Source organism: Oncorhynchus tshawytscha, linkage group LG01, assembly GCF_018296145.1.
Source record: "Oncorhynchus tshawytscha isolate Ot180627B linkage group LG01, Otsh_v2.0, whole genome shotgun sequence".
In the NCBI taxonomy this organism is placed as follows: Eukaryota; Metazoa; Chordata; class Actinopteri; order Salmoniformes; family Salmonidae; genus Oncorhynchus; species Oncorhynchus tshawytscha.
The window spans coordinates 47,243,059-47,268,184 of record NC_056429.1 but is presented as its reverse complement, the minus strand read 5'-3'; the positions used below and the strand labels follow the sequence as shown (position 1 = coordinate 47,268,184).

The 25,126-nt window shown below is 42.9% G+C and overlaps 1 protein-coding gene across 1 annotated transcript in view; it reads right to left on the bottom strand.

Moving 5' to 3' along the window:
- LOC112252174 (C-Jun-amino-terminal kinase-interacting protein 3) overlaps positions 1-25,126 on the bottom strand; it is a 74,969-nt gene that overhangs the window by 6,816 nt on the left and 43,027 nt on the right. Inside the window, exons 19-33 of the mRNA XM_042322167.1 lie at positions 23,076-23,126; positions 20,757-20,843; positions 19,674-19,838; positions 19,461-19,535; positions 19,246-19,336; positions 15,488-15,676; positions 11,357-11,546; positions 10,946-11,068; positions 10,623-10,703; positions 9,107-9,174; positions 8,738-8,886; positions 8,285-8,456; positions 7,770-7,883; positions 6,861-6,899; positions 655-848 (exon numbers count right to left, since the gene is read on the bottom strand). Of these exons, the coding sequence (XP_042178101.1) occupies positions 655-848; positions 6,861-6,899; positions 7,770-7,883; positions 8,285-8,456; positions 8,738-8,886; positions 9,107-9,174; positions 10,623-10,703; positions 10,946-11,068; positions 11,357-11,546; positions 15,488-15,676; positions 19,246-19,336; positions 19,461-19,535; positions 19,674-19,838; positions 20,757-20,843; positions 23,076-23,126 (1,788 nt within the window). The remainder of the gene's footprint in view (positions 1-654; positions 849-6,860; positions 6,900-7,769; positions 7,884-8,284; positions 8,457-8,737; positions 8,887-9,106; positions 9,175-10,622; positions 10,704-10,945; positions 11,069-11,356; positions 11,547-15,487; positions 15,677-19,245; positions 19,337-19,460; positions 19,536-19,673; positions 19,839-20,756; positions 20,844-23,075; positions 23,127-25,126) is intronic.

Here is a 25,126-nt window from a genome sequence, read left to right as displayed (position 1 = left end):
GCGCTTAGTGGAACTATCCTTTGTTTTTCAACAGGACAATCACCCAAAACACACCTCCAGGCTGTGTAAGGGCTATTTGACCAAGGAGAGTGATGGAGTGATGCATCAGATGACCTGGCCTCCACAATCCCTCGACCTCAAACCAATTGAGATGATTTGGGATGAGTTGGACCGCAGAAGGAAGGAAAAGCAGCCAACAATTGCTCAACATATGTGGGAACTCTTTCAAGACTGTTGGAAAAGCATTCCTCTTACACTTTTTTGGTTACTACATTAATCCATATGTGTTATTTCATAGTTTTGCTGTCTTCACTATTATTCTACAATGTAGAAAATAGTAATAAATAAAGAAAAACCCTTGAATGTGTAGGTGTATCCAAACTTTTGACTGGTACTGTATATATATATTGTATATATATATTTGTTAAACAGGCAACGAGAAACTGATCAGTCAATCAATTGTATTTATAAAGAACCTTAACAATAGATACCCACAAATTAAACACTGTGAACCACTTTTGCATTTTAGTGCCCAGTTGACAATCTGGTCCATCCTCACAGAGTATTGACAGTAGGTATACTTTTTTAGTTAGTCAAGAACTACACATTTGATTTAATGCATTTAAGGGGATAATTAACTTTATCAAATCAAATTATGATTACTAACTGACCTGGAACAGAGACAAAGAACTTGACGGCATCTCGGTGTCCATGGAAACAGAGCTGAGCCTGGGCCATGGAGCAGTATGGAATGAAGCTGCCGCTGCTTTTCTCTGGGTGGTCGTCCGCATACACATGAATCACACCCCCGGCCACGCCGCCGGACGATGTTGGAGACACCTTATTGGCTATCGGGATGGGAGTGGAGTCAATAGCCAATCAGAACAGCTGACATCTGACAGACCAGCGTATAGGACAAGGACATTGATGCATGAGACCATCCAATCACAATAGTACACACAGAGCAGGCTTGCCAATAAGACTCATCAATTGAGCAGGCTACATCGTTACAGAGCATTTAAAATAGAAATGTGCAAAATAGAACAGACATCCCTCTCAGTCATGCAGAATAGGAAACTGTGGCTCTATACATAACATTTCTACCTGCAATTCTCTGTACGTGGCAATCCATTGAATAAGCCTGTGGTCATTCACTTATGAATTTGCAGATGGTGAAAAAAAACAAACCTGAATACTGAAATAGGAGCAATCCTAAAACATGCCATCAACATGCAATAATGAAGAGACAAGGCATCCCCAAAACCCCATACCTAATATATTGACTACGTCACTGAAATGATCAATATTCATCACAACAATAGCATACAGATATGACTCATACATATTAGAGGTCGACCGATTATGATTTTTCAACGCCGATACTGATACCGATTATTGGAGGGCCAAAAAAGGGCCGATACCGATTAATCGGCCAATTTAAAAAATGTATTTGTAATATTGACAATTACAACAATACTGAATGAACACTTATTTTAACTTAATATAATACATAAATAAAATCAATTCAGCCTCAAATAAAATGAAACATGTCAACTTTGGTTTAAATAATGCAAAAACAAAGTGTTGGAGAAGAAAGTAAAAGTGCAATATATGTGCCATGTAAAAAAAGCTAACGTTTAAGTTCAAATCAAATCAAATTTATTTGACACATACACATGGTTAGCAGATGTTAATGCGAGTGTAGCGAAATGCTTGTGCTTCTAGTTCCGACAATGCAGTAATAACCAACGAGTAATCTAACTAACAATTCCAAAACTACTACCTTATACACACAAGTGTAAAGGGATAAAGAATATGTACATAAAGATATATGAATGAGTGATGGTACAGAGCGGCATAGGCAAGATGCAGTAGATGGTATCGAGTACAGTATATACATATGAGATGAGTAATGTAGGGTATGTAAACAAAGTGGCATAGTTTAAAGTGGCTAGTGATACATGTATTACATCAAGATGCAGTAGATGACATAGAGTACAGTATATACGTAGACATATGAGATGAATAATGTAGGTATGTAAACATTATATTAAGTAGTATTGTTTAAAGTGGCTAGTGATATATTTGACATCAATTACCATCAATTCCCATTATTAAAGTGTCTGGAGTTGAGTCAGTGTGTTGGCAGCAGCCACTCAATGTTAGTGGTAGCTGTTCAACAGTCTGATGGCCTTGAGATAGAAGCTGTTTTTCAGTCTCTCGGTCCCAGCTTTGATGCACCTGTACTGACCTCGCCTTCTGGATGATAGCGGGGTGAACAGGCAGTGGCTCGGGTGGTTGTTGTCCTTGATGATCTTTATGGCCTTCCTGTGACATCGGGTGGTGTAGGTGTCCTGGAGGGCAGGTAGTTTGCCCCGGTGATGCGTTGTGCAGACCTCACTACCCTCTGGAGAGCCTTACGGTTGTGGGCGGAGCAGTTGCCGTACCAGGCGGTGATACAGCCCGACAGGATGCTCTCGATTGTGCATCTGTAGAAGTTTGTGAGTGCTTTTGGTGACAAGCCAAATTTCTTCAGCCTCCTGAGGTTGAAGAGGCGCTGCTGTGCCTTCTTCACGATGCTGTCTGTGTGGGTGGAACAATTCAGTTTGTCTGCGATGTGTACGCCGAGGAACTTAAAACTTACTACCCTCTCCACTACTGTCCCATCGATGTGGATAGGGGGGTGTTCCCTCTGCTGTTTCCTGAAGTCCACAATCATCTCCTTAGTTTTGTTGACGTTGAGTGTGAGGTTATTTTCCTGACACCACACTCCGAGGGCCCTCACCTCCTCCCTGTAGGCCGTCTCGTCGTTGTTGGTAATCAAGCCTACCACTGTAGTGTCATCCGCAAACTTGATGATTGAGTTGGAGGCGTGCGTGGCCACGCAGTCGTGGGTGAACAGGGTGTACAGGAGAGGGCTCAGAACGCACCCTTGTGGGGCCCCAGTGTTGAGGATCAGCGGGGTGGAGATGTTGTTACCTACCCTCACCACCTGGGGGGCGGCCCGTCAGGAAGTCCAGTACCCAGTTGCACAGGGCGGGGTCGAGACCCAGGGTCTCGAGCTTGATGACGAGTTTGGAGGGTACTATGGTGTAAGTTCCTTGCTCAGAACATATGAAAGCTGGTGGTTCCTTTTAACATGAGTCTTCCATATTCCCAGGTAAGAAGTTTTAGGTTGTAGTTATTATAGGAATTATAGGACAATTTCTCTCTATACGATTTGTATTTCATATACCTTTGACTATTGGATGTTCTTATAGGTACTTTAGTATTGCCAGTGTAACAGTATAGCTTTCTCTCCTCACCCCTACCTGGGCTCGAACCAGGAACGCATCGTCAACAGTCACCCTCGAAGCAGCGTTACCCATCGCTCCACAAAAGCTGCGGCCCTTGCAGAGCAAGGGGAACAACCACTCCAAGTCTCAGAGCGAGTGAGAGACGTTTGAAACGCTATTAGTGCGCACTCCGCTAACTAGCTAGCTATTTCACATCGGTTACACCAGCCTAATCTCGGGAGTTGATAGGCTTGAAGTCATAAACAGCTCAATGCTTTAGCACAGCGACGAGCTGCTGGCAAAACGCACTAAAGTGCTGTTTGAATGAATGCTTACGAGCCTGCTGGTGCCTACCATCGGTCAGTCAGACTTCTCTATGAAATCATAGACTTAATTATAACAACACACAGAAATGCGAGCCTTAGGTCATTAATATGGTCGAATCCGGAAACTATCATCTCGAAAACAAGACGTTTATTCTTTCAGTGAAATACGGAACCGCTCCATATTTTATCTAACGGGTGGCTAAGTCTAAATATTCCTGTTACATTGCACAACCTTCAATGTTATGTCATAATTACGTAAAATTCTGGCAAATTAGGCGACCCAAACTGTTGCATATACACTAACTCTGCGTGCAATGAACGCAAGAGAAGTGACACAATTCCACCTGGTTAATATTGCCTGCTAACCTGGATTCTCTTTTAGCAAAATATGCAGGTTTAAAAATATATACTTCTGTGTATTGATTTTAAGAAAGGCATTGATGTTTATGGTTATGTACAGTCGTGCAACGATTGTGCTTTTTTTTGCAAATGCGCTTTTGTTAAATCATCCCCCGTTTGGCGATGTTGGCTGTTATTAGGAAGAAATAGTCTTCACAGAGTTCGCAACGAGCCAGGTTAGCAGGCAATATTAACTAAATATTCAGGTTTAAAAATATATACACTGCACAAAAAATAAAGGGAACACTAAAATAACACATCCTAGATCTGAATGAATGAAATATTCTTATTAAATACTTTTTTCTTTACATAGTTGAATGTGCTGACAACAAAATCACACAAAAATGATCAATGGAAATCAAATTTATCAACCCATGGAGGTCTGGATTTGGAGTCACACTCAAAATTAAAGTGGAAAACCACACTACAGGCTGATCCAACTTTGATGTAATGTCCTTAAAACAAGTCAAAATGAGGCTCAGTAGTATGTGTGGCCTCCACGTGCCTGTATGACCTCCCTACAACGCCTGGGCATCCTCCTGATGAGGTGGCGGATGGTCTCCTGAGGGATCTCCTCCCAGACCTGGACTAAAGTATCCACCAACTCGTGGCGTTGGTGGATGGAGTGAGACATGATGTCCCAGATGTGCTCAATTGGATTCAGGTCTGGGGAACCGGCCGGCCAGTCCATAGCATCAATGCCTTCCTCTTGCAGGAACTGCTGACACACTACAGCCACATGAGGTCTAGCATTGTCTTGCATTAGGAGGAACCCAGGGCCAACCGCACCAGCATATGGTCTCACAAGGGGTCTGAGGATCTCATCTCGGTACCTAATGGCAGTCAGGCTACCTCTGGCGAGCACATGGAGGGCTGTGCAGCCCCCCAAAGAAATGCCACACCACACTATGACTGACCCACCGCCAAACCGGTCATGCTGGAGGATGTTGCAGGCAGCAGAACGTTCTCCACGGCATCTCCAGACTCTGTCACGTCTGTCACATGTGCTCAGTGTGAACCTGCTTTCATCTGTGAAGAGCACAGGGCGCCAGTGGCGAATTTGCCAATCTTGGTGGTCTCTGGCAAATGCCAAACGTCCTGCACGGTGTTGGGCTGTAAGCACGTCGGGCCCTCATACCACCCTCATGGAGTCTGTTTCTGACCGTTTGAGCAGACACATGCACATTTGTGGCCTGCTGGAGGTCATTTTGCAGGGCTCCGACAGTGCTCCTCCTGCTCCTCCTTGCACAAAGGCGGAGGTAGCGGTCCTGCTGCAGGGTTGTTGCCCTCCTACGGTCTCCTCCACGTCTCCTGATGTACTGGCCTGTCTCCTGGTAGCGCCTCCATGCTCTGGACACTACGCTGACAGACACAGCAAACCTTCTTGGCACAGCTCGCATTGATGTGCCATCCTGGATGAGCTGCACTACCTGAGCCACTTGTGTGGGTTGTAGACTCCGTCTCATGCTACCACTAGAGTGAAAGCACCGCCAGCATTCTAAAGTGACCAAAACATCAGCCAAGAAGCATAGGAACCGAGAAGTGGTCTGTCGTCACCACCTGCAGAACCACTCCTTTATTGGGGTTGTCTTGCTAATTGCCTGTAATTTGCCTATAATTTCCACCTGTATTCCATTTGCACAACAGCATGTGAAATTTATTGTCAATCAGTGTTGCTTCCTAAGTGGACAGTTTGATTTTACTGAAGTGTGATTGACTTGGAGTTACATTGTGTTGTTTAAGTGTTCCCTTTATTTTTTTGAGCAGTGTACTTGTGAATTGATTTTAAGAAAGGCATTGATGTTTATGGTTAGGTACACATTGGACCAAGACAGTCCTTTTTCGCGAATACGCACCGCATCGATTATATGCAACGCAGAACACGCTAGATAAACTAGTAATATCATCAACCATGTGCAGTTAACTAGTGATTAGGATTGATTGATTTTTGTAAGATAAGTTTAATGCTAGCTAGCAACTTACCTTGGCTTCTTACTGCATTCGCATAACAGGCAGTCTCCTTGTGGAGTGCAATGTAATCAGGTGGTTAGAGCGTAGGACTAGTTAACTGTAAGGTTGCAAGATTGAATCCCTGAGCTGACAAAGTAAAAATCTGTCATTCTGCCCCTGAACAAGGCAGTCAACCCACCGTTCCTAGGCCATCATTAAAAATATGATTGTGTTCTTAACTGACTTGCCTAGTTCAATAAAGGATATATAAAGGTGTAAAAAAAAAAATAATAATAATAATAATTGGCCAAATTGGTGTCCAAAAATACAGATTTCCGATTGTTATGAAAACTTGAAATCGGCCCTAATTAATCCGTCATTCCGATTAATCGGTCGACCTCTAATACATATACAGTACATACATTAACACCATACTCTACATATATGTGTGCCAATGGATTATATACAGTACTTTACAACACCTGAATATAGCATGCAGAGTTACACATGAACAAAAGTGATTTCCCTGAATCAGATCCAGACCACCGGACCACTGTTTCTGTCTCTGTTCCATTTCGATCCCTAGCCCCTCATCCCCTTTGTGGTTGACACATCTGAAATGACTGGATAGGTCTCAGAGACCTTTATGAACTTGTCCTGTTGCTTATCCTGTTGGTGGGCTATCTAATCCTCTCAGATCTCCACAAGTGCTATATACTGTAACTTACTCCGGTCTGATCACTATATTGCTCACACCTATCAGATATGTGAACATTAGGGGAATAAGGGTGCTTAGGACTGAAACTGAACCAGGCTTATGTTGGAGACCGATAAAGGGGAGATGGAGGTAAGACAGGCAGAGAGCGATATGTGACATCATCCCTGTGGGACAGAGGGAGTCCTAACTTACCCCTCAGACCTAGGAGCTGTCCCCGATGAAGGACTACCGCTAAGGAAGGGAAGGAGGGAGGAGAGGAGAAGGAGGAGTGGAGAGAGTGATGAGAGAGGGAGGGAGGAGAGGAGAGAGTGGACAAGAGTGATATCAGGACAGGGAGGACAAGTACAGGGATACCAGCCATAAAAGAGAGAGACAGCAAGAGAGAAAGAGAAAAAACAAAGAGAAACCATTAAGGAATAAGAGAAGACAGAAAAATAGACACTGAAGAAAAATATAAACGCAACATGTAAAGTGTTGGTCCCATGTTTCAGGAGCTGAAAAAAAGATCCCAGAAATGTCCATATGCACAAAAAGCATTTTGAGCATTTCTCCTTTGCCAAGATAATCCATCCACCTGACAGGTGTGTCATATCAAGAAACTAATTAAACAGCATGATCATTACACAGGTGCATCTTGTGCTAGGGACAATAAAAGCCCACTCTAAAATGAGCAGTTTTGTCACAGAACATAATGCCACAGATGTCACAAGTTTTGAGGGAGCGTGCAATTGGCATGCCACAATCAACAGCCTGATCAACTCTATGAGAAGGAGATGTGTCGCGCTGCATGAGGAAAATGTTGGTCACACCAGATACTGACTGGTTTTCTGACCCACAGCCCCAACTTATTTTTTAAGGTATCTGTGACCAACAGATGCATATCTGTATTACCAGTCATGTGAAATCCATAGATTAGGGCCTAATGAATTTATTTAAATTGACTGATTTCCTCATTTGAACTGTAACTCAGTAAAAACATTGAAATTGTTGCATGTTGCGAAATATTTTTGTTCAATATAGAAAGGGAAAGTAAAAGACAGAAGCACAGAATAGTGAAATCAAAGAGCAGTTAAAGCGCATGTGCGCGCCACTCAAACTCACTCTCTGTCAGTGGTATGGAGATGACCACACCATTCCCAGTCCCCACCCACAGGCGGTTTCCACCAATAAGAAGGGCTGTTATTCGCACAAAGGAGAAGCCCAGCTTGCCAGTACCTGTCAATCAGAGCGAGAGAGAAGAGAGAGAGAGAACACAGGTCAAGCCATACATTGGATGCATCTCAATAGACTAAAGTGGGGTCAAATAATATGGTCCTATCAATGAGTCGGCCGAAGCTTGGCTTGCTGGTCCCCAGATCTGTCTTGCCAACTCCTACAGTCATGGTCTTGATATGACAAGAAACATACAAATTGTCTATACAACACAAACAGATCTTGGACAACCAGCCTCGCCAGAGCTGGATAGCATGGTTGGGGTCAATTCCATTTCAATTCAGTCAATTCCATTTCCACATCTTTCTCTTCGAGGATAACGCTAAGAATGTTTCATTTCTAAATTGACTGAATTTAAATGGAAATAGACTCCATTCCTGCTGTTTAGCTTAGGTTTTTCCTACCCAGCATCTTGCTGACGTATGGTTCGATGTCGACATCCTGTAGGTGCTGGTGTGTGAGGGCGTGGTAGAGACGCAGCGTGGAGTCCAGACGGATTGACACCCACACCCCATCCCCGATCCACGCCAGCTGCCTCACCTGGCTCTCCCTGCGAGGGTGGGCGTCAAAGGACTTCTGATGTGGGAGAGGGGGTGAAGGGTGGAAAAGGGAGGATTGGTTGATTGATAATATTCTGAAATAAATTAAAGTAAATCAATGTGGAGCGACATTATATGACCTCTCCCCAACCCTTCTCAATCAATCGACATAACTGGGGATAGACTCAAGTCTGCTAGTCCACTGAGCTAATGTCTTGACATTATGTCTGGGAGCTAACGTGAGTCTCCAGGTCTGAGAAAAGGTTACTTTGCAACTTCCTCTAGTATACAAACAGTCCCTTCCCTCCTGTGACCAACCTCTATCTGCATGCTCTTGGGCTGGATGACATGGATCTTGTTCTTGTAGCCACACCACACTTTGTCATGGACCATGGCCATGCAGCGGATAGAGTGGTGCGGTCTACCCAGGTCCATCAGGTGGTAGTTTGACAGGTCCCACTGCCCATCTGGAGATAAAGAGAGACCCACACACACACACACGCACACACACGCACGCACACACACGCACACACACGCACAAACAATTTATGTAAAGCTTTAAATCATGATTAGAAAAAGTAATGTTGCTCATGGAATGTCATTTTTTGAGCACAACAGACAGTTAATGGTTAAGGCTCATAGGTGAGAGCTCAGAATAATTAGGTAGGTTAGGGAAGTTGACGTTACCATCAGATCTGTGGAAGATAGCCAATGTCCCGTCTGCCAGAGCCACCAGCACACGACCCTTCACATGCCTGAAACAGAAACAGTCAAGCCAACATTACACAATAAAAAATTTGATCATATTACTCCAGTGCTAGCCTCCCTACACTAGCTTCCTGTCAAAGCAAGGGCTGATTTCAAGGTTTTACTGCTAACCTACAAAGCATTACATGGGCTTGCTCCTACCCATCTCTCTGATTTGGTCCTGCTGTACATACCTACACGTACGCTACGGTCACAAGACGCAGGCCTCCTAATTGTCCCTAGAATTTCTAAGCAAACAGCTGGAGGCAGGGCTTTCTCCTATAGAGCTCCATTTTTATGGAACTGTCTGCCTACTCAGGTCAGAGGCGCAAACTCGGTCTCAACCTTTAAGTCTTTACTGAAGACTCATCTCTTCAGTGGGTCATCTGATTGAGTGTAGTCTGGCCCAGGAGTGGGAAGGTGAACGGAAAGGCTCTGGAGCAACGAACCGCCCTTGCTGTCTCAGCCTGGCCGGTTCCCCTCTTTCCACTGGGATTCTCTGCCTCTAACCCTATTACAGGGGCTGAGTCACTGGCTTACTGGGGCTCACTCATGCCGTCCCTGGAAGGGGTGCGTCAGCTGAGTGGGTTGATTCACTGATGTGGTCATCCTGTCTGGGTTGGCGCCCCCCCTTGGGTTGTGCAATGGCGGAGATCTTTGTGGGCTATACTTAGCCTTGTCTCAGGATGGTAAGTTGGTGGTTGAAGATATCCCTCTAGTGGTGTGGGGGCTGTGCTTTGGCAAAGTGGGTGGGGTTATATCCTTCCTGCTTGGCCCTGTCCGGGGGTGTCCTTGGGTGGGGCCACAGTGTCTCCTGACGCCTCCTGTCTCAGCCTCCAGTATTTATGCTGCAGTAGTTTATGTGTCGGGGGGCTAGGCTCAGTTTGTTATATCTGGAGTACTTCTCCTGTCCTATTCGGTGTCCTGTGTGAATCTAAGTGTGCTTTCTCTAATTCTCTCTTTCTTTCTCTCTCTCGGGGGACCTGAGCCCTAGGACCATGCCCCAAGACTACCTGACATGATGACTCCTTGCTGTCCCCAGTCCACCTGGCCGTGCTGCTGCTCCAGTTTCAACTGTTCTGCCTTATTATTATTCGACCATGCTGGTCATTTATGAACATTTGAACATCTTGGCCATGTTCTGTTATAATCTCCACCTGTCACAGCCAGAAGAGGACTGGCCACCCCACATAGCCTGGTTCCTCTCTAGGTTTCTTCCTAGGTTTTGGCCTTTCTAGGGAGTTTTTCCTAGCCACCGTGCTTCTACACCTGCATTGCTTGCTGTTTGGGGTTTTAGGCTGGGTTTCTGTACAGCACTTCGAGATATCAGCTGATGTACGAAGGGCTCTATAAATAAATTTGATTTGAACATGCACCCATTTACTACAACATAAATCAAGTACTGGTAAAAATGGCCATTCTAAAAGCAGACAGTGGTCAGTAGTGGGGGACTTACACTAGACTGAGCACAGAGTCCTTCAGTTTGATGGAGTGGAGACACTTCTTCCAGTTGGCCACTGCAGAATGGACGTAAAGCCTCAAGAAAGGATGTAAAGCTTATTTAGGACATAGACATATATAGGGTTTTATGTGTTAGGGTTATGGGTTTGGAGACATATGCAGGCAAAACTGGTTGGCAAAAAAAGAATGACGTTTTTTGTGACATCATGGTCAATTAAATGTTTTGCACCTTTTTAGAAAACCAGAAAACAACCAGAAAACAACATCACTATGATACATTCCTGCCACTAGCTAGGCATATAGTGATTAGTTACCCACCAGCCATTTTGTGCTCCCAGCCACATGGTGGGGACAACGCTGGTGCAAGCTTTGGGGTCGTTGTTTCCATCCTCCGTCTCCTGGGGTGGGGAGTTAAACTCCTCTTTTAACTGACCTGCACACCTGACAGGGGACACAGAGAGTTGTCTTGAAATCCACTATAGACTACCACAGTCCACACGGTGGCAAATCCAACTACTGTAGCATGTTAGCAGTTAAGTCTCTGCAGAAATTTTTAGACTAAAACTAAATTAAATCAAACTAAAGTGTATGTAAATACACTTTCAGTAAAATTTTGAAAACTGAATTTTTTTTAAAGTTTCAATGACGACTTTTCAAAAAATGTCCTGGCAATACTTCCTCTCTTTACAACTACTAGCAATTCAAATCTGGTCAAATCGTGTGTCTTACCGGTCGTATTTGCCAGCATCAACCACCAGAGGCTGGGGGTCTGTGAAGACGTGCTCCATGAAGGGCCCTGGAGGTCCCAAGGTGCCGTCTGTCTCACTGGCAGCCGGCTCAGCTACCTCTGTAGCCTCTGTGGCCTCCTCTGCTGACTGGGCCAGGTGCAGCTTCCCACTGAGTGGTGGAGCCATGGGGGCTGAGGCGACAGGGACACAAGGAGAGACATTATACACTATTTACTACTATAACTATACCAACTATACCTATTAACTTGAGATGGGCACTAATATAAAAAGTCCCTATCAATATCAGTTGAAATGTATTTTATTTGCTATCGATATCATATCGGAATTTTAAAAACATGTGAAGGCCTATTAACTATACTTATAACTCTTCAAATGACTGGGCTGGGTGCAGCTTCCCAATGAGAAGGGTAGCTACCAGGGCTGGGGGGGACAGGGACACAGGGAGAGCCATATCAGCACTTCGTGTCATCTCCGAAACAACGCTTAGTAGTGGTAGTATGTTTGCTGGGATATATACACCAACATATATAGCAGAGGTCCCCAACTACATTCAGCTGAAATCAGCCTCCCACAGAGAGGGGGAGCCAGGTCAGCGACACAGGGATGAGGGACAAGAAGAAGAATTGTGCCGCAGTTAAAGCCTATTATTTTTGCGAGTCCGATGATACATATACAGTTTAATGTACAGTGCCTTCAGAACGTATTCACACCCCTTTGTTAAGGCAAGCCTAAATAAGTTCATAAGCAATTTGCTTAACAAGTCACACAATAAGTCGCATGGACTCACTCTATGTGCAATAATAGTTTAACATGATTTTTGAATGACTACCTCATCTCTGTACCCCACACATATAATTACGATATGTGAGGTCCCTCAGGTGAGCATTGAATTTCAAACACAGATTCAACCACAAAGACCAGGGAGGATTTCCCATGCCTCACAAAGAAGGGCACGTATTGGTAGATAAAACCTTTTTAAAAAGCAGACATTGAATATCCCTTTGAGCATGGTGAAGTTATTAGTTACAACACACCCAGTCACTACAAAGGACTTCTTCCTAACTCAGTTGCTGGAGACGAAGGAAATCGCTCAGGGATTTCACAATGAAGCCAATGTTGACCTTAAAACAGTTAAAGAGTTTAATGGCTATGATAGGAGAAAACTGAGGATGGATCAACAACATTGTCGTTACTCCACAATACTAACCTAATTGAGGAAAAAGATGTAAGCCTGTACAGCAGGGATCATCAACTAGATTTAGCCGCAGGCCGTTTTTTTCTTGAGTAGATGGTCAAGGGGCCAGAACATAATTATGAATCATTTGCAGACCACAAATTGACTGCAAAAAGACCAAACAGATATAATATTTGATTCTTGCTTACATTTTTACAGTGACAATAAAAAGTATGTGAACCTTTTGGAATTACCTGTATTTCTGCATGAATTGGTCATCAAATTTCATCTGCTCTTCATCTAAGTCACAACAATAGACAAACATAACATGCTTCAACTAACAACACACAAATTATTGTATTTTTCTTGTCTATACTGAATACATCATTTAAACATGGAAAACGCATTTGAACCCCTAGGCTAGTGACTTCTCCAAACACTAATTGGAGTCAGGAGTCAGCTAACCTGGAGTCCAATCAATGAGACGAGATTGGAGATGTTGGTTAGAGGTGCCTTGCCCTATAAAAAAACACTGAAAAAATTTGAGTTTGCTATTCACAAGAAGCATTGCCTGATGTGAACCATGCCTTGAACAAAATATATCTCAGAAGATAGATTAAGAACTATAGACTTGCATAAAGCTGGAAAGAGTTACAAAAGTATCTCTAAAAGCCTTGATGTTCATCAGTCCATGGTGAGACAAGTTGTCTATAAATGAAGAAAGTTCAGCACTGTTGCTACTCTCCCTAGGAGTGGCTGTCCTGCAAAAATGACTGCAAGAGCACAGCGCAGAATGCTCAATGAGGTTAAGAAGAATCCTAGAGTGTCAGCTAAAGACTTACAGAAATCTCTGGAATATGCTAACATCTCTGTTGACGACTCTACAATACGTAAAACACTAAACAAGAATGGTTTCATTGGAGGACACCATGGAAGAAGTCACTGCTGTCCAAAAAAAACATTGCTGCATGTCTGAAGTTTGCAAAAGCACACCTGGATGTTCCACAGCGCAACTGGCAAAATATTCTGTGGACAGATGAAACTACAGTTGAGTTGTTTGGAAGGAACACACAACACTATGTGTGGAGAGAAAAAAAGGCACAGCACACCGACATAAAATCCTCATCCCAACTGTAAAGTACGGTGGAGGAAGCATTATGGTTTAGGGCTAATTTGCTACCTCAGGGCCTGGACAGCTTGCTATCACTGACGGAAAAATGAATTCCCAAGTTTATCAAGACATTTTGCAGGAGAATGTAAGGCTCTCTGTCATCCAATTGAAGAAGCAAATCAACAGCAGAATGGCTTCAACAGAAGAAAATCCACCTTCTGGAGTGGCCCAGTCAGAGTCCTGACCTAAACCCAATTTGAGATGCTGTGGCATGACCTTGAGAGCGTTTCACACCAGACAGCCCTAGAATATTGCTGAACAGAAAACGTTTTTTAAAGAGGAATTGTCCAAAATTCCTCCTGACCGTTGTGCAGCTCTGATCCGCAACTACGGAAAACATTTGGTTGAGGTTATTGCTGCCAAAGGAGGGTCAACCAGTTATGAATCCAAGGGTTCACATACTTTTCCCACCCTGCACTGTGAATGTTTACATGGTGATTTCAATAAAGAAATGAAAATGTATAATTGTTTGTGTGTTATTAATTTAAGCAGACTGAGTTTGTCTATTGTTGTGACCTAGATGAAGATCAGACTCAATTTTATGACCAATTTTTGCAGAAATCCAGGTATTTCCAAAGGGTTCACATTCTTGTTCTTGCCACTGTATACAATCACATATACTGATTTGATTGATTTGATTTGACAAAGTCACGAAAACAATGTGAACGCTTCCATGGAGCATGAGTCAGCGTGTTGTTGTGATTCTGGATGGCCAGATTGCTAGCAAGAATGACAAGAAACTGCCATGTGGGAAATCATAAGTGGCTCGTTCCATCTTGTTCTTGATACCATGTCTTGTTTTGAGGTGTTTTAACTGATTTTATGTCAATGCTTATATGGCCAAAAAAATACTAGCTAGCTAACCAACAACTGTAACAATGTATTTGAGAGACAACAAGTGCTCATTCTACAAATGTTTTTAATTTTCAATAAACATTGGAGACTAAATATAGTTTACATGTTATCAACAATCTAAGCCAACCCCATCTGTTTTGCCCCAAAGATGCGCATGCGTCAGGTTTTGTTGCTAAAAAAAAGTCACTTGGAGCTGATTTGCTGGCGTTTTAACAGTCTTACGTCCAACAAAAAAAAAGACCAAATTAAATGCTCAGAAAACTTGGGGGGCCAAATAAAATCACCCGCGGGTCAAAATCAGCCCATGGGCCACCAGTTGGGGAACCCTGCTGTACAGAATAAAAATATGTAAAAACTTGCATCCTGTTTGCAACAAGGCACTAAAGTAATACTGCAAAAACTGTGGCAATGTAATTAACTTTTTGTCCAGAAAACAAAGTGTTACATGTTTGGGGCAAATCCAATACAACCCATTCTGAATACCACTCTCCATAAGCAGTTTCTGAGTGGCCGAGTTACAGTTTTGACTTAAATGCTAATGAAAATCTATGGCAACACCTGGAAATAGTTGTCTAGCAACGATCAACAACTAATTTGACAGAGCTTTAAGAATTTTGAATGGGCAAATGTTGCACAATCCAGATGTGGAAGACTCACAGCTGTTATAGCTGCCAAAGGATCTTCTACCAAGTATTGACCCAGGGGTGTGAATACTTATGTAAAGGAGAAATTTCTGTAAAATTGCTAACATTTCTAAAAACATGTTTTCACTTTCTCATTTTGGGTTATTGTGTGTAGCAGATGTGTGAGAATTTTTTTTTTAATCAATTTTGAAATTAGGATCTAACAACAAAGTCACGGGGTATGAATACTTTCTGAAGGCACTGTAGATAAATCTCTGGGGTTCTCACCTTGTCCCCGGTCCAGTACGGGTGTGTCGGTGCGCGAGGAGCAGTTGCTGCGTACCACGCTACAGTTGGTGGCACAGCCCACCAGGGTGATGCCTGCTAGCATGCCCTCCATCCCGCCTGTCTCCTCACCACCACCCTCCCCAGGGTCCAGCACGATCTCACCCGCCGGGTAGTCACTCTCACTGGCCGCTGCAGACAGACACACATAAACGCACACACAGACACGCACATATGTAAACACAGAAACAAGCACGCACACACAGAAATACACACCCATACACACAGAGACACATGTACACGCACACACAGAAAAATCACAAATAGAGGTGATTCTAGTTCAGTAGACGTGGAATAACAGTGCATCAGGAAAGTATTCAGACCCTTTCCCTTTTCCCACATTTTGTTACGTTACAGCCTTATTCTAAAATGTATGGAATTACCCCCCCCATTAATCTATACACAAAATTCTCCATAATGACAAAGCAAAAAAAGTTTTTTAGAAATGATTGCAAATTTATATTTAAAAAAACAACAGAAATACCTTATTTATGTAAGTATTCAGACCCTTTGCTATGAGATATGAAATTGAGCTCAGATGCATCCTTTTTCAATTGATCATCCTTGACATGTTTTTACAACTTGATTGGAGTCCACTTGTGGAAAATTCCACTGATTGGACATGATTTGGAAAGGCACACACCTGTCTATATAAGGTCCCACAGTTGACAGTGCATGTCAGAGCAAAAACCAAGCCATGAGGTCGAAGGAATTGTCCGTAGAGCTCTGAGACAGGATTGTGTAGAGGCACAGATCTGGGGAAGGGTACTAAAACATTTCTGCAGCATTGAAGGTCCCAAGAGCACAGTGAACTCCATCAGTCTTAACTGGAAGAAGTTTGGAACCACCAAGAAAGACTCTTCCTAGAGCTGGCCGCCTGGCAAAACTGAGCAATCAAAGGAGAAGGGCCTTGGTCGGGAAGGTGCCCAAGAACCGCATGGTCACTCTGACAGAGCTCCAGAGTTCCTCTGTGGAGATGGGAGAACCTTCCAGAAGGAAGGACTTTATGGTAGAGTAGCCAGACGGAAGACACTCCTATTGCCAACTACTTTAATTACTTTTTCATTGGCAAGATTAGCAAACTTAGGGATGACATGCAAGCAACAAACGCTGACACAACACATCCAAGCTTATCGGACCAAATTATGAAAGACAAGAATTGTACTTTTGAATTCTGTAATGTCCGTGTGGAAGAGGTGGAAAAATATATTGTTGTCGATCAACAACGACAAACCACTGGGGTCTGACAATCTGGATGGAAAATTACTGAGGATAATAGCGGATGATATTGCCACATCTTCAATTTAAGCCTAATCGAAAGTGTGCCCTCAAGCCTGGAGGGAAGTTAAAGTCCCAAGAATAGTAAAGCCCCCTTTACTGGCTCAAATAGCTGACCAATCAGCCTGTTACCAACCCTTAGTAAACTTCTGGAAAAAGTTGTGTTCGACCAGATACAATGCTATTTCACAGTAAACAAATTGACAACAGACTTTCAGCACGCACATAGAGAAGGACACTCAACAAGCACAGCACTTACACAAATCACTGATGATTGGCTGAGAGAAATGTATGATAAAATGATTGCGGGGGCTGTCTTGTTAGACTTCAGTGCAGCTTTTGACATTATCGATCATATTATGCTGCTGGAAAACTGATGTGTTATGGCTTTATACCCCCTGCTATAATGTGGATAAAGAGTTACTTCTCTAACAGAACACAGAGGTTGTACTTTAATGGAAGCCTCTCAAACATAATCCAGGTAGAAGCAGAAATTCCACAGGGTAGCTGTTTTGGCCCCTTGCTTTTTTCAATCTTTACTAACGACATGCCACTGGCTTTGAGTAAGGCCAGTGTGTCTATGCATGCGGATGACTCAACACTAAACACATCAGCTACTACAGCGACTGAAATGACTGCAACACTTAACAAATAGCTGCAGTTAGTTTTGGAATGGGTAGCAATGAATAAGTTTGTCCTAAATATTTCCAAAACTAAAAGCATTGTATTTGGGACAAATCATTCACTAAACCCTAAACCTCAACTACATCTCGTAGTTATTAATGTGGAAATTGAGCAAGTTGAGGTGACTAAACTGCTTGGAGTAATCCTGGATTGTAAACTGCCATGGTCAAAACATATTGATATAACAGTAGCTAAGATGGGGAGAAGTCTGTCCATAATAAAGCGCTGCTCTGCATTCTTAACAACACTATCAACAAGGCAGGTCCTTCAGGCCCTGGTTTTGTCGCACCTGGACTACTGTTCAGTAGTGTGGTCAGGTGCCACAAAGAGGGACTTGGGAAAATGCAGTTGGCTCAGAACAGATCAGCACCGCTGGCCCTTAAAAATACACGGAGAGCTAACATTAATGACATGCATGTCAATCTCTCATGGCTCAAAATTGGAAGAGAGGTGTTGACAAGCTGAAGGTACATGCATACACACACGATAACATACGCACTATACACACCACACGTACACATGGATTTTGTGTTGTAGATATGTGGTAGTGGAGAATGGGCCTGTGGGCACACACTTACTGTGTTGTGAATTCTGTAATAAATTGTAATGTTTTTAAAATTGTGTAACTGCCTTAATTTTGCTGAACCCCAGGAAGAGTAGCTGCTGCCTTACTCCTCAGTAAAAGGCACATGACAGCCCCCTTGGAGTTTGCCAAAAGGCACTTAAAGAACTCTCAGGCCATGAGGAACAAGATTCTGGTCTGATGAAACCAAGATTGAGCTCTTTGGCGTGACTGCCAAGCGTCACATCTGGAGGAAACCAGGCACCGCTCATCACCTGGCCAATACCATCCCTAAGGTGAAGCATGGTGGTGGCAGCATCATGCTGTGGGGATTTTTCAGCAGTAGGGACTGGGAGACTAGTCAGGCTCGAAGGAAAGAGGAACGGAGCATAGTACAAAGGGATCCTTGATGAAAACCTGCTCCAGAGCGCTCAGGACTTCAGAGTGGAGCGAAGGTTCACCTTCCAACAGGACAATGACCCCAAACACACAGCCAAGACAACGCAGGAGTGGCTTAGGAACAAGTCTCTTAATGTCCTTGAGTGGCCCAGCCCAAGCCCGGACTTGACCCCGATCGAACTCTGGAGAGACTTGAAAATAGCTGTGCAGCGACACTCCCCATCTAACCTGACAAAGCTTGAAAGCATCTGCAGAGAAGAATGGGAGAAACTCCCCAAATACAGGTGTGCCAAGCTTGTAGAATCATACCAAAGAAGACTCGAAGCTGTAATTGCTGCCAAAGGTGCTTCAACAAAGTACCAAGTAAAGGGTCTGAATACTTATGTAAATGTGATATAGATTGATGAGGGAAAAAAACAATTGAATCAATTTTAGAATAAGGCTGTAACATACTTTCCAAATGTTGCTTTGATCTGAATACTATGGTCATGTTATGGTAGTCGATTTGGTTCAGGTGGAGAGTGCTATATGGTCGTGTTGCATTAATAGATAGGGTGTAGGATAGGTGGTCGGTAGTCATGTTATTATGGCAGTAGATTCCTTAGTGGTCAAGTTGCAGTATATTTGGTCCAGATGGTGAGTGCTACTGTATGTGGTCATGTTGTGGTAGTAGATCTGGTTGTGTTAATTTAGTAGTAGGGTGCTAAGTCGTCAAGTTGTGGTAGAGTTGGTCTAGTAGGTGAGTACTATGTGTTTGTGATATGGTTTGACCGCTAACCTGGCACACTGGAGATGCAGAGCACGTGAGCATTGCAAACGTTGAACTGGTCGACCAACGAGCCGGGCTGGTTGGCATCAATGATGACCACCTTGATGATGATAACGATAATGTTTTTTCATTATTTGAGAAATTGTACAAATGGCAGCAACAAACTGAATTACAAGTACAACTTACAATGAAATGACTAGATACAAAAAAGTACTATTTAACACCTTGCTGGCCGAGTGGGTACTGGTCAGGATCCAGACTCTGCTACTCATAGTGTCTGTTTCATGGAGCTCCTTAGACTAGGGGAGGGAAAGGGGGGGGCGGAAAAGGAGGGAGAGGTGGGGGTGAGAAAAGGAAGAAGGGACAATAAGTATGTTTTCAAATTATAACAAATAGCTTAATTAACTAACAAATCAACCCAGATCAAGAGACAGTACCTTTCTCTTCTCTGGTGAGCTGTGGTTGCTCTTGCTGTCTCCTCCCTCTCCCTCCTCTATGGCTAGAGGATTCGTAACGCTGTTGCCGGGGCCAGCCTTAACTGTCATCACTTCCTGAGTGCACGTCTTCCATCCCGTCAGGTCCACGCCCGCCGCACACCACAACTACACAGAGTTCGTTTACACACATCGTTAACACCACTCTCGAGCGGCTAGATGTTCTTTCCCATTCGGCCATCAGATTTGAAACCAGTGTTCCTTATAGGACACATCACTGCAGTCTATCCTGCTCTGTAAACTGGTCATCTCTGAATACCTGCTGCAAAACCCACTGGTTGATACTTATTTATTAAACCCTCTTTAGCCTCACTCCCCCCTATCTGAGATACCTACTGCAGCCCTCATCCTCCACATACAACACCCGGTCTGCCAGTCCCATTCTGTTAAAAGGTCCCCAAAGCACACACGTCCCTGGGCCGCTGCTCTTTTCAGTTCACTGCAGCTAGCGACTGAAACGAGCTGCAAAAAACACTCAAACTGGACTGTTTTATCTCAATCTCTTCATTCAAAGACTCAATCATGGACACTCTTACTGACAGTTGTGGCTGCTTCGTGTGATGTATTGTTGTCTACCTTCTTGCCCTTGTGCTGTTGTCTGTGCCCAATAATGTTTGTACCATGTTTTGTGCTGTTGTGCTGCTGCCATGTTGTGTTGCTACCATGCTGTGTTGCTGTCTTGGGTCACTCTTTATGTAGTGTTGTGGTGTCTCTCTTGTCGTGGTGATGTGTGTTTTGTCCTATATTTGTATTTAATTTTTTAATCCCAGCCCCCGCCGTCATTGTAAATACAAATGTGTTCTTAACTGACTTGCCTAGTTAAATAAAGGTTAAAAAAATAATTAAAAACACATTAGAGTAAAACAACTTTTTGGTTATGATGGGCTAAGTTCTTGAAGCAGTTATAAGTAATATTCTTCAATAATCAATGGGTATATATAATTAATTAACATGACGATTGATTGAACATCGGTAAAAATGGCAGATTGTGGCTTTAACCAAGTACATATTTTTTTGTTTGTTTACCTTCCTGTTGGGGTCCTTCTCTACTAGGGGGCGACAGTAGACAGGAACAGGGACATTCTTCATGCGGTTGTCCTCCTTCTCATTGGCCTGGGAGAAGACGGACAGACAAACCCTCCAATCACAAAACTGCTCTAAGACCTCCAATAGAAGATACTACTACAACTAAATTCAATCAAACCACCATTGCTATATTCATATAGCCGTATAACCACACTTTTGACATATCTGTTGTGTCAAGGGGAAGAGCTTTGAGATTGGAGGAAAGTTGATATAGCAGTGAAAGTGTCAGCAGGTTGTGGGGTGTCTGTTAACATGACTGAGGGACAGGGGCATTGTGTCAATAGATATGTCAGATTGTGTGGCATCTAGTGATGTGTGTTGGGTTAGAGGTAAGTGTTGTGTGTATTGTGGGGGCAAAGCGTTTGGGTTTTAGGTAGATGTTGTATCAGTAGGTTGAGTGGCGTCATTGACAGGATCATTGAGTCAGTTAGCTGTGTCAGACCGTGTGGTGTCTGTTGATGTGTGTCTTGGGGACAAGGCTTAGGGGCTGAAAGACGCACTCAAGCTATTTTTTTAACTTTTCCGTTGGAAAACAATATCCCAGTTCTTAATACAGTAATGTACACACACTGAAGGTAAAAAAAAAAAGTTTTGAGCAAAATAGTGTTTTCTAGATACAAATACAAACTTCATGGAGTAGACCATTTAAGAAGTTGGCCTAATGGTGCCCTCAGATATCATTGGCCTCCCCCTTTCTTGCGGGAACAATGAAATTCCACCATACCTAACGTCATTATTTAACTTTCAACGTACGAATGACCAAACCCTGTCTCAGGGATGGCTAACTCTGGAGATCCCTTCGGTCTCCACAGAGTTGGGTTAAATCTGCTTTTAGTTTATTTGCACCCCATGTGTGGAACAAATCTAAAGAGCTCCCTGCAACTAGATGTACTAGTGCCTCTCAGGCAGTTGAAATTGTTGATTGGGGACCTCTATGCTGAGGAATGTGAACGTTCCTCTTGAGTATGTTTTGTAATTTTGTATTATGTTGTATTTATAAATTGTGTATATACAAGTGTCATGGAATTATTCTAATCAAAGGAGAGACTTAGATTTCCTCAAAACATTCCCACTTAATTAGTAATTACTGCATTAGTAATGGAAAATGTATTAGTAATGGAACATTTAACAATCACCCAATGGTGTAGAGTTAAAAGCACAAATAAACAGGATTCGGTTACAACTCTTTATAGTCTTCCTGAGTTCTTGTGATGAAGAATAGATATGTTGAAATCATACAAAAAGGTACATTGTGCTCTCATGCAACAGACATCAAGATTTACATGGCGGCAGGGTAACCTAGTGGTTAGAGCTTTGGACTAGTAACCGGAAGGTTGCAAGTTCAAACCCCCAAGCTGACAAGGTACAAATCTGTCGTTCTGCCCCTGAACAGGCAGTTAACCTACTGTTCTTAGGCTGTCATTGAAAATAAGAATTTGTTCTTAACTGACTTGCCTAGTTAAATAAAGGTAAAAAAAAAAAAAAATAATAATAATAAATATCTGTCTCTAGTTCATTTACTGCTTGCTTATAAAAAAAATACTAATGTAACCTAGAATACTAAATCCTTTCCTTAAATAAACTGTTGGTTGGTTCTCCCTGTTGCCGACAGACACTAATCATGGATTGGAATGCAATGCAGTCTTTAGGTTATCACCAGGCCATCGTAAATCTACTTGTCAGCGTTAAATCTCAGGCTTCTCTCTCTTCACACAGACACATGAAAGTTCTAACAATCCTATTCTGTTGCCTCTAAGAAAAACAGACAGTGTGAGTACTAATATAGGATTACATTCTAATATAAGAGTAATGTGATTAACATAATGTTGTAATTCTACGACACAAGGCTCCCTTGTAAGAGAGATCTAAATCTCAATGGGACTCTGGCTACAAAATAAAGGTGAAATAAAAATAGAGAACAAAAGAGGAAAGCCCCCTGTGCCTCGACACAATCTGGTCTTGGGAGCTCTATGGACAATTCCTTCAACCTCATGGCTTATTATTATTTTTTTTTTCTAAATTTGCTAAAATGGGTATTGTGTGTAGATTGATGAGGAAAGATATTTGTTTAATCCATTTTAGAATAAGGCTGTAACGTAACAACATGTGGAAAAAGTGAAGGGGTCTGAATACTTTCCGAATACACTGTAGGTGTTGTGTCAGACTGTGGTGTCTGTTGATGTGTCTTGTGACAGGTCTTTTGGGTAACTAAGAACGGATCATGCTAGGTTAGGGAAGGACTCTGTGGGTGTCATTTACCTGTTGTTTCTTCAGCGGGCCTTCCAGTGCACTGTCCAGCTGAGCACCAGTCTATGGGAGAAATAGAGAGACACCACCCTACATGCTGTATTTTCACTGCTAAATGGATGGCATTTTTATTTATATATCTTTTTATTTATTTGGGGGTAGATCAGCTTTAATATTGCAGATACATTGATGAAAGCTACAACCTAATTGTCTGCATCATTTCCAATCCCTGTCACATCTACTCCCGCTCCTCCTCTCTGGCGCTCATTGTCGCCAGTTTATTCATTATAACGCACGTGTCACCATCGTTACGCACACCTGCGCCTCATGAGACTCACCTGGACTACATCACCTTCCTGATTACCTCCACTATATATGTCACTCCCTTTGGTTCTTACCCCAGGCGCTATTGTTTCTGTTTATATATTTCATGTCTGTGCGCTACTCGTGTTTCTTGTTTTGTTCCATGTACGTTTATTTATTGAATTCACTCCCTGTACATGCTTCCTGACTATTCGAGTACATGTTACAATCCCACATATATTTTTTGTAAATATGATATTTTAAAAATAAATAATCCTTTATTATTTCCCCTAAACCTACCACCCCTCCCCTAACTGGAGAAAACTAATAGACAACAAGATTTAGGCTTCTACTTCCAGCGCATTCGGAAAGTATTCAGACCCCTTCACTTTTTCCACATTTTGTTATGTTACAGCCTTACTCTAAAATGGATCCAATTGCTTTTTTCCCCATTAATCTACACACAATACCCCATAATGACAAAGCAAAATCAGGTTTTTTGATTTTTGAGGGGCAAATGTATAAAAAAAACACAGAAATATCACATTTACATAAGTGTTCAGACACTTTACTCAGTACTTTGCTGAAGCACCTTTGGCAGCGATTACAGCCTTGAGTCTTCTTGGTTATGACGCAACAAGATAGGCACACCTGTATTTGGGGAGTTTTTCCCATTCTATGCGGATCAGGTTGGATGCACAGCTATTATCAGGTCTTTCCAGAGGTGTTCGATCGGGTTCAATTCCGGGCTCTGGCTTGGCCACTCAAGGACATTCAGAGACTTGTTCCGAAGCCACTCCTGCTTCTCTTGGCTGTATGCTTAGAGTTGTTGTCCTTTTGCAAGGTGAACCTTCACCCCAGTCTGAGGTCCTGAGCGCTCTGGAGCAGGTTTTCATCAAGGATCTCTCTGTACTTTGCTCCGTTCAGCTTTGCCTCGATCCTGACTAATCTCTCAGTCCCTGCTGCTGAAAAACATCCCCAGAGCATGATGCTGCCACCACCATATATCACCGTAGGGATGGTATTGGCCAGGTGATGATCGGTGCATGGTTTCCTCCAGTTCAATCAGTTCAACAGACCAGAGAATCTTGTTTCCCATATTCTGAGAGTCCTTTAGGTGCCTTTTGGAAAACCAAGCTGGCTGTCATGTGCCTTTTACTGAGGAGTGGCTTCCGTCTGGCCACTTTACCATTTAAGGCCTGATTGGTGGAGTGCTGCAGAGATGGTTGTCCTTCTGAAAGGTTCTCCCATTTCCACAGAGGAACTCTGGAGCTCTGTCAGAGTGACCAGGTTCTTGGTCACCTCGTTGACCAAGGCCCTTCCTCCCCCGATTACTCAGTTTGGCCGGGAAGCCAGCTCTAGGAAGAGTCTTGGTTGTTCCAAACATCTTCCATTTATGAATGATGGAGGCCACTGTGTTTTTGGGGACCTTCAATGCTACAGACACGTTTTGGTACCCTTCCACAGATCTGTGCCTCAACACAATCCTGATCAATGGAAACAGGATGCATCTGAGCTCAATTTAGAGTCTCATAGCAAAGGGCCTGCATACTTATGTACAGTTGAAGTCAGAAGGTTACATACACTTAGGTTGGAGTCATTAAAACTAATTTTTCAACCACTCCACAAATTTCTTGTTAATTAACAAACTATCATTTTGGCAGGTCGTTTAGGACATCTACTTTGTTTATTTATTTATTTATTTTACCTTTATTTAACCAGGCAAGTCAGTTAAGAACACATTCTTACTTTCAATGACG